This window comes from Salmo salar, chromosome 07 (genome assembly GCF_965601325.2).
Source record: "Salmo salar chromosome 07, fSalSal1, whole genome shotgun sequence".
Classification (NCBI taxonomy): domain Eukaryota; kingdom Metazoa; phylum Chordata; class Actinopteri; order Salmoniformes; family Salmonidae; genus Salmo; species Salmo salar.
Window position 1 is genome coordinate 44,659,511 of NC_138297.1, and position 18,143 is coordinate 44,677,653.

General features: G+C 45.4%; 1 protein-coding gene across 13 annotated transcripts in view; it reads right to left on the reverse strand.

Moving 5' to 3' along the window:
- Nucleotides 1–106: 106 nt before the first annotated feature.
- LOC106609184 (pleckstrin homology domain-containing family A member 5) overlaps nt 107–18,143 on the reverse strand; it is a 145,956-nt gene continuing 127,919 nt past the window's right edge. For 2 of the 13 annotated variants that reach the window (XM_082977668.1, XM_082977663.1), the window contains 20 exons: nt 16,765–16,940; nt 16,117–16,442; nt 15,843–15,926; nt 14,744–14,863; nt 14,065–14,118; nt 12,200–12,280; nt 10,254–10,319; nt 9,940–10,020; nt 7,815–7,964; nt 7,543–7,644; nt 7,294–7,446; nt 6,840–7,028; nt 6,007–6,151; nt 5,624–5,757; nt 5,156–5,356; nt 4,325–4,960; nt 3,224–3,375; nt 2,854–3,020; nt 1,780–1,902; nt 107–1,458 (listed from right to left, as the gene is read on the reverse strand). In XM_082977668.1, coding sequence (XP_082833794.1) covers nt 1,820–1,902; nt 2,854–3,020; nt 3,224–3,375; nt 4,325–4,960; nt 5,156–5,356; nt 5,624–5,757; nt 6,007–6,151; nt 6,840–7,028; nt 7,294–7,446; nt 7,543–7,644; nt 7,815–7,964; nt 9,940–10,020; nt 10,254–10,319; nt 12,200–12,280; nt 14,065–14,118; nt 14,744–14,863; nt 15,843–15,926; nt 16,117–16,442; nt 16,765–16,940 — 3,100 coding nt within the window. In that variant the 3' untranslated portion in view covers nt 107–1,458; nt 1,780–1,819. The remainder of the gene's footprint in view (nt 1,459–1,779; nt 1,903–2,853; nt 3,021–3,223; nt 3,376–4,324; nt 4,961–5,155; nt 5,357–5,623; nt 5,758–6,006; nt 6,152–6,839; nt 7,029–7,293; nt 7,447–7,542; nt 7,645–7,814; nt 7,965–9,939; nt 10,021–10,253; nt 10,320–12,199; nt 12,281–14,064; nt 14,119–14,743; nt 14,864–15,842; nt 15,927–16,116; nt 16,443–16,764; nt 16,941–18,143) is intronic. The other 11 variants (XM_082977675.1, XM_082977667.1, XM_014207681.3 and 8 more) reach the window with 10 other exon arrangements.

Sequence of the window (18,143 nt, forward strand, 5' to 3'; positions counted from 1 at the left end):
AGGCCGTCATTGAAAATAAGAATTTGTTCTTAACTGACTTGCCTAGTTAAATAAAGGTAAAAAAAGTAAATACTTAGCATGTGTCCTAACAACATAACCACAGCAGTTAAGAACATCAACATTTATTTCACATGATATAAAACAGATGAGATATGAACATTTTGCATATTAACTCTAATAATAATAACCTCAGTTACAATTTCTGCTCTGCTCTTTCTATGGTGTACATCATTTACACAATGAAACTTTACATTTATGTACATTATATTTTAAGTCCTAGAGGAACAAAATGCCTGCTTATTGCTTATACATGTGCTATTCTCTTCTCTCTGTCCAGGACTCCACACAACCAGACAGAATCTAACACACAACCCTAACCTCATAAAACTATTTTATCTTTCATGTCTATATTTTACTTTAAATATATCTCAGCCATAGAAAAAAAAAACGAGAAGCAGATCGATTCTAACCCAGGACATTCACGTGTGGTTGCCGGCGGCGACCAGATCCCCATCCTCCCGACATAAATAAACACAACCTTAATAAAATATTTAAACTCTGTCCATCAGCAGCAATAGGGTGGCACCTTATTGAAGTATAAACCCATTGTATAGTTAGTTCATTCTATATGTTTTATATATTTATATATTAACAACTTGTATGAACAATGGGGGAATGTGCAGTGTAAAATATGTGGAAAATTAAACGTTTAGGGCCTCAGGTTAAAAACTTAAATGGGAGTAAAACCAGTAAAAAAAAAAAAAAAAAACGCAAGAGCATATGGCGCCCCCGTGTGGTTAAAGTAAAGCACTGCCTTCGTGTGTAGATTTGGTGCTTGGCCCTCTCCATAGTGTGTGACGATCTCAAATGCATACTCCTCGAGTCCTCAGGTCCTCGTCTCCTTCTCAAAACCCATTGGATGAGAAAGCCAGAGGTCCCTCCTCTCTGACCTTCTCCTCCAGTGGGTTTTGAGAAGGAGACGAGGAGACAGGACGCGAGGAGTATGCAATTGAGATCTTCCCAGTGTGAGACTCCTCTAGTGTTCTTATTTACAACTGTACAGTCCTCTCCTCGTTACAGCAGTGCTCATCACATAGACACTCAACGCATCCTCACAGAACATGTCCAAAATAACAGACCATCATAATACCTATAATAATAATAATAATAATCAATTATCACTCTGTAATACTATCTTGTCCTCTGAGATCTCTGTGTGAATGAGAGAGTTTTGTATCGCAGTTATTGTGTAGGCAGGCAGTAAGTAATACGAGCAGGCCTGTGGATCTACTCTTTCTGTCTGTCTGGCTATAGTCGTTTCTACTGTATACACACAGAGAGCTACTGGGCATGCTCTGTGCAGGCTGGCTGGTGCCATCTTGGCTCTGTAGGATGCCATCTTGGGTCTTCAGACTGGCATCGCTTATGAGTCACTGCTCACAAAGGTCAATGTCTGGGCTGCAGGGGTGAGTGGAAAGAGAGGGAAGAGAAAGAAAAGAGGAAAGAGGTGAAGAGACACAAAAATAGCTGAGGTCACAAGCCAAAATGTCTAAAATAAATCTGAGAAAATGTTTACGCTGACATGACTAGAGTGCGCTTTTTGATTAGATGATAAATTATGGCTGTGTTTAAATGTCCGGTGTGATATTGCCTGTAAGATCTATGTCGATTGGGGGGTAAATTACTGAGGGCTGAGCTTTGGGCCCTGGAGTTTAGGGGTTGATGGGTAGAGATGAGTAAAGGTCAAAGGTTGTAGGTAAGGACAGAGAAGTCTCTTACTGAGTGTAGTTCAGTTCACATAACCACCTCCTCGACACGTCTACACACACATGAAGTGGGATCCGTCAGTGAGTTGAGGAGGAGAAGGAGAGGAGGACTGGGGCGGACAGGGCAGGCTTTTCACTGCAAACAACACACACGGGGCAAACCCACAACACATACAGTACCAGTCAAAAGTTTGGACACCTACTCATTCAAGGACACCAATAAGAGACTTGATTGGACCAAACAACACAAGCTATGGACATTAGACCGGTGGAAATCAGTCCTTTGGTCTGATGAGTCCAAATTTGAGATTGTTGGTTCCAACCGCCGTGTCTTTGTGAGACGCAGAGTAGGTGAACGGATGTCTCCACATGTGTGGTTCCCACCGTGAAGCATGGAGGAGGTGTGATGGTGTGGGGGTGCTTTGCTGGTGACACGGTCTATGATTTCTTTAGAATTCAAGGCACACTTAACCAGCATGGCTACCACAGCATTCTGCAGCGATACGCCATCCCATCTGGTTTGCGCTTAGTGGGACTATCATTTGTTTTTCAACAAGACAGTGATCAAAAACACATCTCCAGGCTGTGTAAGGGCTATTTGACCAAGAAGGAGAGTGATGAAGTGCTGCATCAGATGACCTGGCCCCCACAATCACCCAACCTCAACCCAATTGAGATGGTTTGGGATGAGTTGGACCACAGAGTGAAAGAAAAGCAGCCAACAACTGCTCAGCAAGACTGTTGGAAAAGCATTTCTTATGAAACTGGTTTGAGAGAATGCCAAGAGTGTGCGAAGCTGTCATCAAGGCAAAGGGTGGCTACTTTGAATAATCTCAAATATATGTTTATTTGTTTAACACTTATTTGGTTACTACATGATTCCATATGTGTTGTTTCATAGTTTTGATGTCTTCACTATTATTCTACAATGTAGAAAATAGTACAAATAAAGAAAAACCCTTGAATGAGTAGGTGTCCAAACTTTTGACTGGTACTGTACGTAAGTGCTTTGACATTTATTAGTTATATATCAATCCATCAACCAATCATCATTAACAAAGCGATTTCTGAAAGCGTGTTCTCAAACCTGCCATCAGGTTGTTGAGTTTAGCTCCCTCTGCTGGTAGTTCATAGGATATGTCAATGTTGTTCCCCTGGGTCTCATGCTCCGGGACCTCCCCTCGCATCGCCTCACTCTGCATCACATCCTTCTTAGGTTCAGGAGTCAGTGCTTCTGACACAGCAGCTGGCAAACTGGCACATTCACACCTTCAAATTCAGGCCTTATTCCAATACTTACAAAATGCATCTTTCTTTTCTGCCTTTAATGAGGTAGTCACTGATCTAAATACCGTTGGATGAAAGAAGGGATGGTTTTAAAGTATTCAAAAAGGGTCAAAGTTGCTATCGATCCAGAGAGGCTAAGATAACTCCTGGTGAGGCCCAGCTAGTCTCACCTGTTGTGGGGAATGAGGGTGTTGGGAGTGTGGGTATTTCTCCTCTCTGTCTCCCTCTCCCCCTGCTGTTGATGTTGTCCAGGGATCAGGTACTGTACATACAAGGGCTTCACACCCTGATCTGATATCACCATCATCTGGGTCTCTGACACCTGCAACACATGGACAGTGAGATAGCCCAGACTAGTCGGTGTTCAGGAGGTACCAAACAGGAAAATATGATTTGAAAATGGAGCTCATATTTTCATATGCCCTACTGAACACGATCTTGGTGGTTTAATGTCAACCCCTAGAGGCTACCTCTTCGGTATTTGGGGATCTGAAGAAACTCCAGTCCTTGAGCAACACCAGCAGGACACATTTTTATTCTAGCCCCTGGACAAGCACACCTGATTCAACTTGTCAACTAATCATCAGGCCCTCCATGAGATGGATCAGCGATGTTTGTCCCGGGGCTACAACAAAAATGTGTACTGTTGATGATCCACAAGGACTGGAGTTGAGACACTGGTATAAAGCGCATGGTGATAACCAATGGTCTTAAGCAGCTTTCGCAAATATTATTTTTAAAACTGGGCAACTATATTAGAGGACATTAATTGATCCATCATCATCAGATCATGAGATTCCGTGGAGCTCAGGCCAGCTCAGGGAGGTGTGACTCTCTCTGTAGCCCAGTGTGAGTCACCACGGCTGGGCTGAGGCCCAGAGATAAACCCCTAAATCCAGGCTGGATCCTCCTCACGCCCACAAAGCCTCCATTAGCCTCCCAGATCAGATTAAAGGACATTAACACCGAGACCAGGCTGCTGCCAACACAACACAGCCATTTACGCCCTAAAACCCTGAAACAATCTTAGCTCAACGTTATTGGATTAAATATAAATTTGTCCTTGGACGGGGAATATGTTTCAAGTCTTTCCTTTATCTCTGAATACCCTCTTTGAAAACATTCATTTTTTAGTTAAAGAATACAGTGCTCTGTGCATCCTTGGTATGGATCTTTCTTATTCATACGGAGTTACAGTACACCATGCTGACTCAGTCACCACTCCTACTAGTCATCAACATACGTATCAAATGATAGTCTGCCATACATACTCTGCTCTCTGGTGGTCTGTGTGAGTAGGGACACTCCCGTACCTCTGTGTCCATGTTGGAGCTCTCCGTCTGGGGCTGTGGCTCCTCCTCACTCAGCCTGGGGACAGGGATGACATCCACCTCCTCAGCTCTGTAGCTGATCTCTTCCACCACAGTGATTTCCATCTCCAGCTCCACCAGCGCAGCCTTGTCAATATCTAGCGCCTCTTCTGAAGACACTGCAGTCCTCTCTCTCACTAGTTCTTCAGCTGCAGCTCTAGCTCTCTCCAATTCTTCTGCTGCTGCTGCCACTGCGGCCCGGTCTCTCTCCAGCTCCAATTCTGCAGCCCTGTCCATCTCCTCTTCTACAGCCACAGCAGTCCTGGCCATCTCCTGCTCCACCACTGCAGCCACCTCAGTCATGTCTCGCTCCAGCTTTTCTATTGCAGCTCGACCCCTCTCCATTTCTTCTTCAGCAGCTGCTGCAGCCCTGTCTCTCTCCAGCTCCAGTTCAGCACCTCGGTCTCTCTCCAGCTCCACGGCTGCAGTCCTGTCCCTCTCCAGCTGCTCTGTAACTCGGTCTCTGACCTCCTCCAGGTCTTGCAGTGCTGCCTCCAGCTCCTGGGTGTCTGTGGAGAACACCACCTCTCGCCTGACCTGTGGTAGACACACATGCCAAATGAATAACTCAGTTTTAAAGTGTGTACACAACGCTGAGAAACAAGGTTTATCAACACACGCACACTCGCGCACAGAAACACGCGACCCCCCCCCCCCACCCCAGCTGTCTCTGCTGTCATGTACACATCAAGTCCTATCAAACACACACACACCAAACAGAGGAGGACTTACCTGTGTAATGAAGGGGTTCTCCTTGGAGAAGGATGGCGAGCGTGAGGGGGAAATACTGCTGCTACTTCTCTTCTTCTCCTTGAGCGAGGCCTGCTGGTGTCGCCTGATCCTCTCTAGCTGCTCCTCTACACTCATCCTGGCTCTGCCGCTCTCCCTCTCCCCCGGTCCGCATGTCTGCTCCACCGCACTGTGAGGACGCTCCTACAGGAGGAGCAGTGGAGCAGGGATGAGTCACGTTGGATTATTTTTACACCGAGAATGTTTTTTCTGCCCGTCTATTGGTGACATATATCCATCTCCAGCTTTTGTAGTGGTAAAAATGGCAGGGAATGAATAGCAACAGTAGCACCTCCAAATCCAAAATCAGTGCTGTCCTGTCTATCAAAAAAACTGTTTCTAATATGTTTTCTAGGGTCAGTATATAGTTCCGTTCCCCTGCTATTCCCTAAAGTGCTGAGTCAGACTTACAGTCCTGGGGTCAGGCTTCTTGCTCTTCCTCAGGGTGACGTAGGAGGCGATGGTGCAGGACTCTGGGGGGCTCATGGGGGATTTGGTCCTGGGGGGCACGATACCCACTGGGTAGACTGGTACTCCTAATGGGACTGGGGGGAGGGGAGGGGGACTAAGTCAGTTACAAAGCCATTTGGGGTGTTACATTTCTTTATATTCAGTTAATAGAGTACTTCTAAATCATACTTATAATACTCTTTTTAGAAGTTTACTTTGTATGGAATTTGTAATTACAACTTGAATTCACTGAATTACAATAGTTTTGACCCTAGCCCGTATCCACCTTGAAACAGCGGTGACAGCGTGACCAAACTGGACATTGTTGACAGACAGTGACTGACCTTTAGTGGCCGCAGGCTCCTTGTCAGTGGTCAGCCCTGTCTGTAGTCTGTCCTTGTCATTGTCCTCTCCGTTGTTATCGTCCACCTCCTCGGCCACAGTGGTCAGCTCTGGCTCACTCTTATACAGACGGTAGTCTGGGCCTTGCTGTAGAGGGACAGTCAGTCAGCATACTGAGAGGTACACACATAGGAAACACGCACAGGCACGCAGGTCACAAAGTGGTCATGGTGGATGTGACCGATGGATAGTTGAGGGAAATTTAAAAACGGAGCTGCAAAGAGCAGAAAACTGTTAAACGGCAGCCAAAACACTAAGAGTAGGCACACCGCAGCACAGCACTCAGACACAGTCAGAATGACAACTGGGGTGGAATCACATAATCACACACGCTTCCATGGAAACAAGAACAAGCCAAACCGAAGAGCAAACTGAGATGATAAACCCAAGGAATGAATATGTCAAACTCAACACTCCAGGGTAAGAGGCAGGGAAAAACCTAAATGTCGACAAATGTTAAAACAAATGACAAATGATTCAGAGCAAATGAAAAGAGTCACAACGGTGACCCAAGTTGGCGATGAGAGATAAACCACGTATGATGAGGGTAAAGGTGGAGGGTCTGGGGTCAACGTGTACTGGTCTTGTACAGAGTAGGATAAAGTTGCCCCTAGACACGACCTAAGATCAGTTTTGTATCACCTCGCCTGAACGGTTAAGATTAGAATTTATTTGGTGAAGTTAAACAGATCCTAGATCTGTGCTTAAGGGCAAGTAGTGATGATGAAGCACAAGGACAGGGATGGGTCAGGCGTGAGGGGTCAGCGTGTCTTACACTGCTGTGTGTTCCGTTCCTCTGGCCGTGCTTGCTTGTGTGTGGTGGCGGACGGGTGCCCGAGGGGGAGGGAAGGGGGGGTACAGCGGGAGGGCGCTCTGTTGAGCCGTAGTACTGGGGCAGGGGCGGGCGGGGGGGCTGACGGTCACCCTCCGTGAGAGGACAGAGTGACCGGAACAAGGTCACCGGCTGCCGCATGAGGAGAGGATAGATAGAAAGTTGTTGTTGTTGAGACACTCTTGGGACAACAGCATGCCACACCAGACCCTGCTTAAGACAGATCAGCACAGCCTCCTGTGGCATTGAGTGGAGCTATCTGGCTCACATCCGTCTCACATGTAGGCTACGGACAGCTCTAAATCAGTTCACAAAGACTCCATACACAGATTATATTTATCTGGTGTTGACATATTCTGATGATTTTCTTTATCCACAAAGTAGAAGTGAGACTCACCTCGTTCTTCTGTAGGTTTGAGATGGGTTTGGAACCAAGGAAACCAGTGTCAGTGGTCCTCTGGGGTTTGTTCTTGGCCAGAGCCTCCATCACATCCTGGATCCTCCACAGCTCCTTCTGGATCTGGACATGCTGCTGGCTGGGAGGTTCTGTCTGCTCACACAGTGACAGAAAATGATTAAAAACACTCTCCATCTTGCTAATGTGTGATTGCATGTGAGTGAGTGGTTGAGACAGAGAGAGACTTACCTGTGGGCTGCCCAGGGCCTCTAGCTGTTCCAACAGGTTGGTTTTGGCCAGAGAGACGCCAGTCTCCATTTTATCATACTCCCTCCACGAGCGCTCCAACTCCTGAGAGACGAGAGGGTGTCACCACTAGACAGCCTGTGTGTGTGTGCGTGTGTTTATGCACTGACTCACAGCATTGACCCTGGAGAGATCTTGACAAGTGCTAATCAGTGTGTGTGTTTGTGTTGACATCTGCATGTACAGTGTGTGTGTGTGTATACATATGAACGCACAGTGTTGACCCGTGCCAGTTCTCTACAGGTACTGAGCAGTCCATTCTGCAGTACGTCTCTCTGCTGTATAAGGCTCTGTACGGCTGCTGGGTTGTCAGAGCTCTGCTCTATCTCCTGACTGGCAGACAGCAAAGCCGTCTCCAGGGTGTGCTGCAGAGAGATAGGAAGAAGAAGGAAGAAAGAAAGGAAGAAAGGAGAAGAAGACGTCAACGACACAGATCAGCACAACATCTACAGCTAACATTTGTCTGACAACTACACAGATACACAAACAGAACCACAGGCAAATAACCAACCAAACATTATCAAAGCATCTCCACCATCAAAAGGGGGTACCGCCACTCCCAGGACTCTAGGGGGCAGGCTAGGGCTGCTGTCTGAGAGGGAGAGACAGTTCCCAGCTGTGAGTCTGCTAGCTAGTCTATACACTGTGTACCTGTGGTACAAGCCTGGCAGAGGAGGGTTGGTAGCCTTGGAGTGACCATGAGAAAGTATTCATACCCCCTTTTTCCACATTTTATTTTGTTATAGCCTGAAAAAAAAATATATATATAATAACTCATTTGTCTACACACAACACCCCATAAATGACAAAGTGAAAACATGTTTTTAGAAATGTTTGCAAATTTATTGAAAATGAAATACAGAAATCTAATTTACATAAGTATTCACACCCCAGTCCTTTGGCAGCGATTACAGCAGTGAGTCTTTCTGGGTCTCTAAGTCTCTCTTCAGAATTCTTCAAGCTCTGTCAAATTGGTTGTTGATCATTGCTAGACAACCATTTTCAGGTCTTGTAATAGATTTTCAAGCAGATTAAAGTCAAAACTGTAACTCGGCCACTCAGGAACAATCACAGTCTTCTTGGTAAGCAACTCAAGTGTAGATATGTCCTTGTGTTTTAGGTTATTGTCCTTCTGAAAGGTGAATTCATCTCCCAGTGTCTTGTGGAAATCAGACTGAACCAGGTTTTCCTCTAGGATTTTGCCTTAGTTCCAGTCAGTTTCTTTTTTATCCTGGAAAAACTCCCCAGTCCTTAATAATTACAAGCATACCCATAACATGATGCAGCCACCACTATGCTTGGAAATATGGAGAGGGGTACTCAGTAATGTGATGTATTCGATTTTCACCAAACATAACACTTTGTATTAGAACAAAAAGTTAATTGCTTTGCCACATTTTTTGCAGTATGACTTGTAAACAGGATGCATTTTTTGGAATATTTTATTCTGTCAATTAGGTTAGTATTGTGGATTAACTGCAATGTTGTTCAACCATCCTCAGTTTTCTCCCATCACAGCCATTAAACTATATAACTGTTTTAAAGTCACGATTTGCCTCATGGTGAAATCCCCGAGCCATTTCCTTCCTCTTTGGCAACTGAGTTAGGAAGGACGGCTGTATCTTTGTAGTGAATAGTTGTATTGATACACCATCCAAAGTGTAATTAATAACTTCACCATGTTCAAAGGGATATTCAATGTCTGATTTTTTATTTTATTTTTACCCATCTACCAATAGGTGTCCTTCTTTGCGAGTCATTGGAAACCCTCCCTGGTCTTTGTGGTTGAATCTGTGTTAGAAATTCACTGCCCGACTGAGGGACCTTACCGTTAATTGTGTGTGTGTGGTACAGAGATGAGGTAGTCATAAAAAAATCATGTTAAACACTATTATTGCACACTATTATTATTGAGTCCATGCAACTTATTATGTGACTTGTTAAGCAGATGTTTACTCCTGAACTTATTTAGGGTTGCCATAACAACAGGGTTGAATACTTATAGATTTTTTATTAATTTTAAAAATGTTTAAAATCGTAATTCCACTTTGAAATTATGGGGGTATTGTGTGTAATCCAATGACAAAAAAATCTCAATTTTAATCAATTTTAAATTCAGACCGTGACAAAATGTGGAAAATGTCAAGGGGTGAGTATGCTTTCTGAAGGCACTGTATTCTCTCCCTCCCTCCCTCTCTCCCTCTCTCCCTCTCTCCCTCTCTCCCTCTCTCCCCCTCTCTCCCTCTCTCCCTCTGTGTAATAAAGGTCTACTCCAGCCTCAGACAGCCCAGTGTGTGTGTGAAGCAAGTTGTCAGTTGAAAGAGGGAGTACAGTAGTTACCTTCTCTCTGTGTAGTTGCTGTAGTTTCTCCTCCTGTGTTCTCACCACTTGGTCCTGCTCACATAGTCTGCTCAGCTTAGTCTGAAACACACACAGTGGTTGTTAACACACACAGTAGTTGGTAAGAATTCGGCATTGAATTATGATTTTTCCAGCGAGCTGAGCTGTGTGGTATTCTATTAACTTAATTGAATCTTTCAATCTATGTCTAGGAAGCCAACTGCTGTGTCTCTAGACTAGAGGATACATGCAAAGGGAAAGGAATACTTTCCCCTCTACCTAGACAAGACAATAATAAAAGGACTTGATCTTACGTCTGTGTCGATGTCTTCTGGCCTCTGGTGGCTGTAGGAGTTATCTCTGTAGTCCTCAGGGCTGATCTGAAACACCAGACAGTCTTAGAGACACATGCTGTGTTTACACAGGCAGCCCAATTGTGATCTTTTCACTAAAATGGTCTTTTGACCAATCAGATCTGCTCTGATTTGAAAAGATCTGATGTGATTGGTCAAAAGACCAATTAGTTGAAAAAATATCAGAATTGGGCTGCCTGTGGGAAGACAGCCACAGACAGGGGACGGCAAAACAACCTGTAATACAGACTCATGACATGGGGTGCTTCTCAATAGTCTACTTGTCACCTTGTTAAAGAACTGTACTAGTGAAAACCCATTTCTAGTAGGTATCCACCATATTGCTTACAGCCGTCCCGTATCTTCCGATCAGTGCAGATGAAGGAGAAGGCATGAGGAGAGAAGGCCACTAGAGTATTGAGATGCACCCATGGTCTGGTTATTCATTGTGATGTGGTTTTCATGGTAAATATCTGCGTCCTTACAAGGAGTTGTCCACAGGGTCAATGAAGCCCAGAGAGAGAGAGAGAAAGCGAGAGAGAGCAAGCGAGAGAGAGTGAAGTGATGGAGTTCTTCATGCAATTTCAATGACCTTCTCTTCTCATAACTTTACAACACTTCGGATACAACTTCTCAGCCCAAATTTCCATTTCATAATAAGGAGTGTCAGCCCCCTCTGCTGGGAAATCAGACTGTTTTCCACCTCAGTAGCATCACTGATAACAGTCCTACTGATGGAGGCTCCAGGGGTGTGAAGAAGCTATGAAGAGGACAGGAAGCTGGCATCAGGTCATCACCAGAGGAGGATGTTCTCTCTCTCTCACACACACACACACACACACACACCACACACACACACACACACACACACACACACACACACACACCTTAAGAGAGGCTAGAGGGCTGCTGTAGTGGTTGGCTAGGCTGGATGTATAGTCCTCTGTGCTGGCAGCTCTGCCCTGTGCCACACTAATTACCGTCCCCTCGGTGCGCTCTTCATTACTGTCCCCCGGTACACTCTGTCATGGCTGGAGCTTGACTAATGAAAACCTCTAAAAGACCTGGGCTAAATCTGGCCCTCACGGAGGCACACACATTAACGCGCACACACACACAGCTTGGAAAACCAGCCATCCTCACTTCAGTTAAGGAGCAGGCAGAGATTTTCAACCCCAGGATGGCTAAAGAGGGGGAGGTTTAAGAGAGCAGGGCTGAAATCATACCATTAGAAGCCTGTAATAAAGTGATAACATAGCACAGTGGAAAGGCCAGACTATGGACCCAACACAGTACTCACTCAAGGACAATTTCCCCAGCTAAAAATAAAATACCCCTGCACTCTTTCAATCACTGTTACACTATCGGGCCACCACCCAAAAAAGGAAGTCATTCTATTGAATACATAAACAAAATGTTTAGCATTGAGCTCTTATCATACCCACATATGGACAGACTGAAAATAATATTAGAGAGAAGAGAGGTGCTGATTTGACTGTGATCGTACAGTGCCTAGCCAACATAAGATCCATCAACAACAACATTGGTATTGCAGGAAGACGGGGTACGGCTGTAAGGTAGCATCCACCGTAATACCCAACAGCAACAATACCATCAAGTTACAATGAGGTAGGATGGGCATGGCTATGTAGCATCCACCATAAGCCATGCTAACATCAGTCCAACCTTGGACTGCCGAAAAAAAGCAAAAATGGATGAAGAGGATGTGCTGTAGTCAAATCAACACATGAAGGTAAGTAGCAAACAATGTTGGGATCATGACACCAGGAAGAGGGGGAACCGACGACTGACTGACTGCATCCAATGTGAACAAAAACAGGAGGGATCGATGATGAAGGGAGGAGGAGTGCGGGAGAGGAGTCATTGGTTTGCCAATAAGACCTTACTTGCTGGTACAGTTGAGGCCTTGGAGCAGAGTTCTCAATCATAGTGTGAATCATGAAGATTAACGGCTCATTGTCCTTCGTCTAGTGGGAGATCGAAGTTAGGTAGGGTGGAAGGGAGCAACAATACACAACAGCACAATATAGGTGTTAGTTAGTGAACACAGCAGCACAGCTTAGAATGGATTCATAGAAATACATTGTTGTCATAAGGTACTAGTGATTGAGGGAGACGGTGGCCAACAACCCTGGGGTTATAGCTACCACCTGTACCATAAAGACTCAGACCTCCTGGGAGAATTCCTAGTAAATTTACAGTACATACAAGGAGGCCACAGTTGGGTCCAAAGACAATATTGCCAGTCCCTCTCAGCAGACGGAGGAGAGACGTAACGTCCTGCTTTTCTTACTGTCATCGTTTATATCATCCCCGACCAATAACTACCAACAAAATAGCAAAACAATTGCATGCATTGGAGCCTGTGGACCAGGGGAATGAGCGCGGTGGCGAGTTAAAGTTCATTCATAACCGCTGTGAAATTGTCTGCCATTAGAGGTGAAAGCCTTTGAAATGGCAGATCAAATCATTTCACAATTGGTTAGAGGGGTCACAATCAGACTCAGTGAAGTCGCTAAGTGAGGTCCCACACGGTAGAGTGGTTTCTCCTGCTGCACATGACCTTTTCAGAAACAGGAACTCAATTATTTATCTATCGTGGAAACCCAGTTCTAAACCCCAAAAAATAAACGCCCCCCTTTAGACGCCTGCCCTGATTACCGATGCCTGAGTGAGCGTTAGTCAGAACGTCAGTCGCGAGGCCTAGACACTTTACCTGAAACCCCAGAGGTTGTTTCTATACAGTCTTAATTACATTATGACAATGCCATGACTGACTTACTACAGGTACACATCATCAAGTTAAAAACATAATGAGAAAACACGACATGCCTTAAGGTTCCCTTCATCCTCAAAAGTTTAAGTTTGCTCTCGTGCTTTCTCAAGCGTAAATTCAATTTTTTTTTAATAAAGAATGTTCTCCAGGGACTGTACGAACTATACAGCAAAAAAAAACATATGAGTAAGCTTATTAGCTTAGGGCAGCATTGCCACGCCAAGTAAAGTCGTTTTAAAAGTTTAAAAGTATTTTTTACTTTTCTTGCACTGAGCTAGACAATATATCGTCCCGTGGGAATGCAGGTTTGCGCAGCTCCTATTCTGCAGTGAACGGTATATGCTTCAGGAGGGCCGGAGAGAAAAGAGTGAAAAGGAGAGAGAAAGTATAGAAAAGAGAAAAAGGAGGCGGCCCTGGCATTTGAGTCACTAATAACCCTGGGCAGAGTGAGAGCAGCTGGGTGTATGACCAACCCTGAGGAGTGCCTAACCCTGAGAAACACACACACACAGACAGAGACAGAGAGAGACAGAGAGAGACAGAGAGAGACACAGAGACAGAGAGAGACACAGAGACAGAGAGAGACACAGAGACAGAGAGACACAGAGAGACAGAGAGAGACACAGAGACAGAGAGACACAGAGACAGAGAGAGACACAGAGAGACACAGAGAGACACAGAGAGACACAGAGAGACACAGAGAGACACAGAGAGACACAGAGAGACACAGAGAGACACAGAGACACAGAGACACAGAGACAGAGAGACAGAGAGACAGAGAGACAGAGAGACAGAGAGAGACACAGAGAGAGAGACAGAGAGAGAGACAGAGAGAGAGAGAGACAGAGAGAGAGAGCACAGAGAGAGAGAGACACAGAGAGAGAGAGACAGAGAGACAGAGAGACACAGAGAGAGAGAGAGAGAGAGAGACAGAGACAGAGAGCGAAAGACCAGAGATAAAACAGTACTCCTCACCTGGCTGTCCAGATACATGAGGTTCCTCTGAAGGTGATGAGACAGGACTTCACTCTAACATCAGAAGGTAGTAGAAAAGAGGCGAGAGAGAAGATTCAGACAGGAGAGACGGGAGAGAGAGATTGAGTACGGGAAACAGTAGGAAATAGAAGTAGAACTGGTACAAGCTGATAGTGAAAGATGGAGATGAAAGAGGAAGTTGCTACTGTGGCTTTGGCATTAATCGGAAGCATAAAGCACCACAGCCATTTACTGTTGCTTACTGAACTAAATCAAACCATGCAAAACCCGAAGTTGCCAGAGGATTTGTTCACCCCACATCCTATCAAACTACTTACCAACACTTTCCTTGTAAAAATATAATGGGAAACCACAGCAGACAACAAGCAGGCAATCGCATGATACTCATACCACGCTGTCCTCTGCACGTCAACAGTTCAAAAGATGAAATCAAGGCCAGACGAACGCAGCACACCAAAGGGTTGAAATGAGTTCAAAACTAAACCAAAACTCAACCATACACCACTGAACCACACAGGTAGGAACAAACGCATAATATGCATTCACTGGAATGCATGGCCTGCTCATAGAGCCTTGAGCTGCATGGAGATGGCACATCAACACCACCCCTGGAGATGACCAATGGCATGCTGTGCATGTGCTCCCTCCTGGTGCTAACCTTGGCGTTGGGCCCCTCCATGCTAAGGATCATTAGCTGAGCCACAGTGTGCTCCCGGATGCTGTTGAGCTCAGCCTGCTGCCGACGCAGCTTTATTAGCAGCAGGGTCAGCTCCTCTGGCTGTACAACGCAGCGTAGACACAGAGGAGATAACGAGACAGTCAATTCATCCAGCGGTCGATCAATGAAAAAAATAACACATGAACCAAACCTCTCTTGATTTTCCGTTTGGAAATGAGTGACAGGAAAAGCAGTGACAGGTTAGGGCAGGGATTACAAAAGCAATGATTCTAACCAGGACTCTGACAAGTCTTTAGGCACAACCCAAGAGGCCTTTGGAAACACTGGTTTGGAGTCTCGGCCTGTGCTGGAGCTGGGCTATAGGACTTACACCTTCAGATGATCAGAAATAAACTCCCTCTGTCCCCTGACTCCAAACTGACACACTCTCCATCAAATGGAGGTGAAAAAGAGAGAGAATATATTCAGTAAAAGCAATCATTTCAAATCACTTGATAAATATTTCTCATCGACTGCATTCTGAAGCCGCCCCCCTGCGTGCATTCCACTGAAGTTACGCAACCGCAATAATATTCAGAGAGTTACAAAATGAACTGTGCAGATTATCAATCTCTCCGGCTGATTCTAGTCTACTCAATTTGAGATGACACAGCTAGAAGGCAATTTCATTGGTGCCACTGTCTCTTTCCGTATCATCACCAAGACAATGGCATTATTTAAAATCAGATTGTGTCTGCTACTGACATAAATAACAAATGCTTGCAATAAAAGACAGCAGAGAATGTAACAAGGCACATACTCTGACAGAAATACAGTACACATACAGGCTATCCATTGTAGCATGACAGAATGACAGTAATACATGATAGCTTGCGTGTCAAACATTGCGTGCCTCATCAACATGTTTCTATTCCCGTCACAAAAACAGATTTGTACACTGAAATCATACCAATAGCATATGTCATTCACAATGCATTGTTGTTGAGAGAAAATAGGACAGTAGAGAGGAGAGGACAGGAGAGGAGAAGAAGAATGCAGAGACGAGGGGAAGAAGGTCAGGGTTCGTTAGGTGACTCACCGTCTTGCCCTGTAGTGACTGTGGGGTAATGGTCTGCATTGGGATGCCTGCTGGCATGGACCGGCGGTCAGGTGGGTAGTTATACTGAGAGAGAGAGAGGACAGGAAGAGGGCAGGGTGCTCTGTTACATGTACTGATTTGAACTGGCAGACAAGTAAAAGGAATGCTTTCAAATAAACAAAATAACTACCACTCAATGCAGAGCATTTCCAGTCATTTCTCTGTGATGTGTAAGACTGGCTTAGATGATTATGGTCCATTCCCTGTCCGTTACCTTGGTGAGGTGAGTCCTGTGCCTGCGGTCTATAGTCATAGTCTGGTCCCCTCTGAAGACCGGTGAGGACACCTCGGACCTGGTTGATCCTGGTGGGTTGTCTCTGCGGTGCTGGCCTGGAGGGGAGAAGGTGTGGTAGAGGGCCAGGGATCCATGGGAGGGGGATGTGGGGATGGAGTGGGCCACAGAGATGTTGCCCATGGCCTTGGGGCTGGGCAGGGTCCCGTAGTGGCCTGGTGGTGGTGGGCCCTGCCTGGAGAAGGCCTGCCTCTGCTGCCACTCATACAGCTGCCACATGGTGTCGTCCCTCATGGAGCGCCTCTTGTCTGCATTTACAGTTTTACATTTCAGTCATTTTGCAGAGGCTCTTATCCACACAGACTTTAACTAGGTTAAAACAAACACGATATATCACAGTCGTTATAAGTAAAACCATACAACCCCAAGATAGTGGCTATCTGCAAAATCAGTGCCAGAAAGAAAAGAAGTGTGAGTGCAAGAGAGACAAGTATAACAGCAAGTCTTCAACTGCGTCCCAAACGGCACCTTATCCCCTATTGTCCCTGGTCAAAAGTAGTGCACTACATAGGGAATGGGTTGCCATTTGGGGCACAGCCAAGTACAACAGTAAAGTTTAAGACCCATCACCTGAGTTGGATGTGGGAGCCAGGGCGCGGTCGTAGACGGAGCCGGCCACGCTGCAGATGCTTTCGGGTCGGGACAGCATGTTCCTGGGGAGGGTACGGTAGCCCTCGGGGTAGCGGGGAACGATCTGGGCACGGTGGCTGGGCATGTTGCGGGGCAACGTCTGGTAGGAGGTGATGCTGGAGGACGGGGGGTAGAAGGAGGGGAAATCAATTCAGTGAATCAGCTAATAAAACATGATTTTCAATAGCATGATTTACAAATACTTTGATCAATCAATCAATCCACACATATAGCATTTTATAAACTGGATGGTTCGAGCCCTGAATGCTGATTGGCTGACAGCCGTGGTATATCAGACCGTATACCACGGGTATGACAAAACATTTATTTTTACTGCTCTAATTACGTCGGTAACCAGTTTAAAATGGCAATAAGGCACCTCAGGGGTTTGTGGTATATGGCCAATATACCACAGCTAAGGGTTGTGTCCAGGCACTCCGTGATGCGTCGTGTATAAGAACAGCCCTTAGCCATGGTATATTGGCCATATACCACACCACCTCGTGTCTTATTGCTTAAATATAGTTCTAAAGAACAACCTGAGCCGAACCCCTAAAGAGCAATAATAGGTACTTAGTAGTGTAAGTACAGCATGCTCACTGCCTCTGTTAGTCTTAACAGTACTGTACCGTACCTACTACCTCCAGTAAAAGGCACTGCACCGTACCTACTACCTCCTGTAAAAGGCACTGCACCGTACCTACTACCTCCTGTAAAAGGCACTGCACCGTACCTACTACCTCCTGTAAAAGGCACTGCACAGTACCTACTACCTCCTGTAAAAGGCACTGCACAGTACCTACTACCTCCTGTAAAAGGCACTGCACAGTACCTACTACCTCCTGTAAAAGGCACTGCACAGTACCTACTACCTCCTGTAAAAGGCACTGCACAGTACCTACTACCTCCTGTAAAAGGCACTGCACAGTACCTACTACCTCCTGTAAAAGGTACTGTATAGTATCTACTACCTCCTGTAAAAGGTACTGTATAGTATCTACTACCTCCTGTAAAAGGTACTGTATAGTATCTACTACCTCCTGTAAAAGGTACTGTATATGATCTACTACCTACTGTATAAGGCACTTGGCTCCAGCTCCCTCTCACAGGAAATGTGCTTTAGGTAATACAAACCAGTCTTAAAACCCTTTAACTGTCTCTTCTTGAAAAACACGTTGAAAAAAATATGTCACCTTAAAATTGCTAGTATGAACAACTCAAATAACATGTAGTTGTTTTACAACTAGATGTTCATTTGGAAAATTACAGCTCTACCACGCGGTTGAGAAGTCGAGGGTCATACAAGCAATGTCATATTA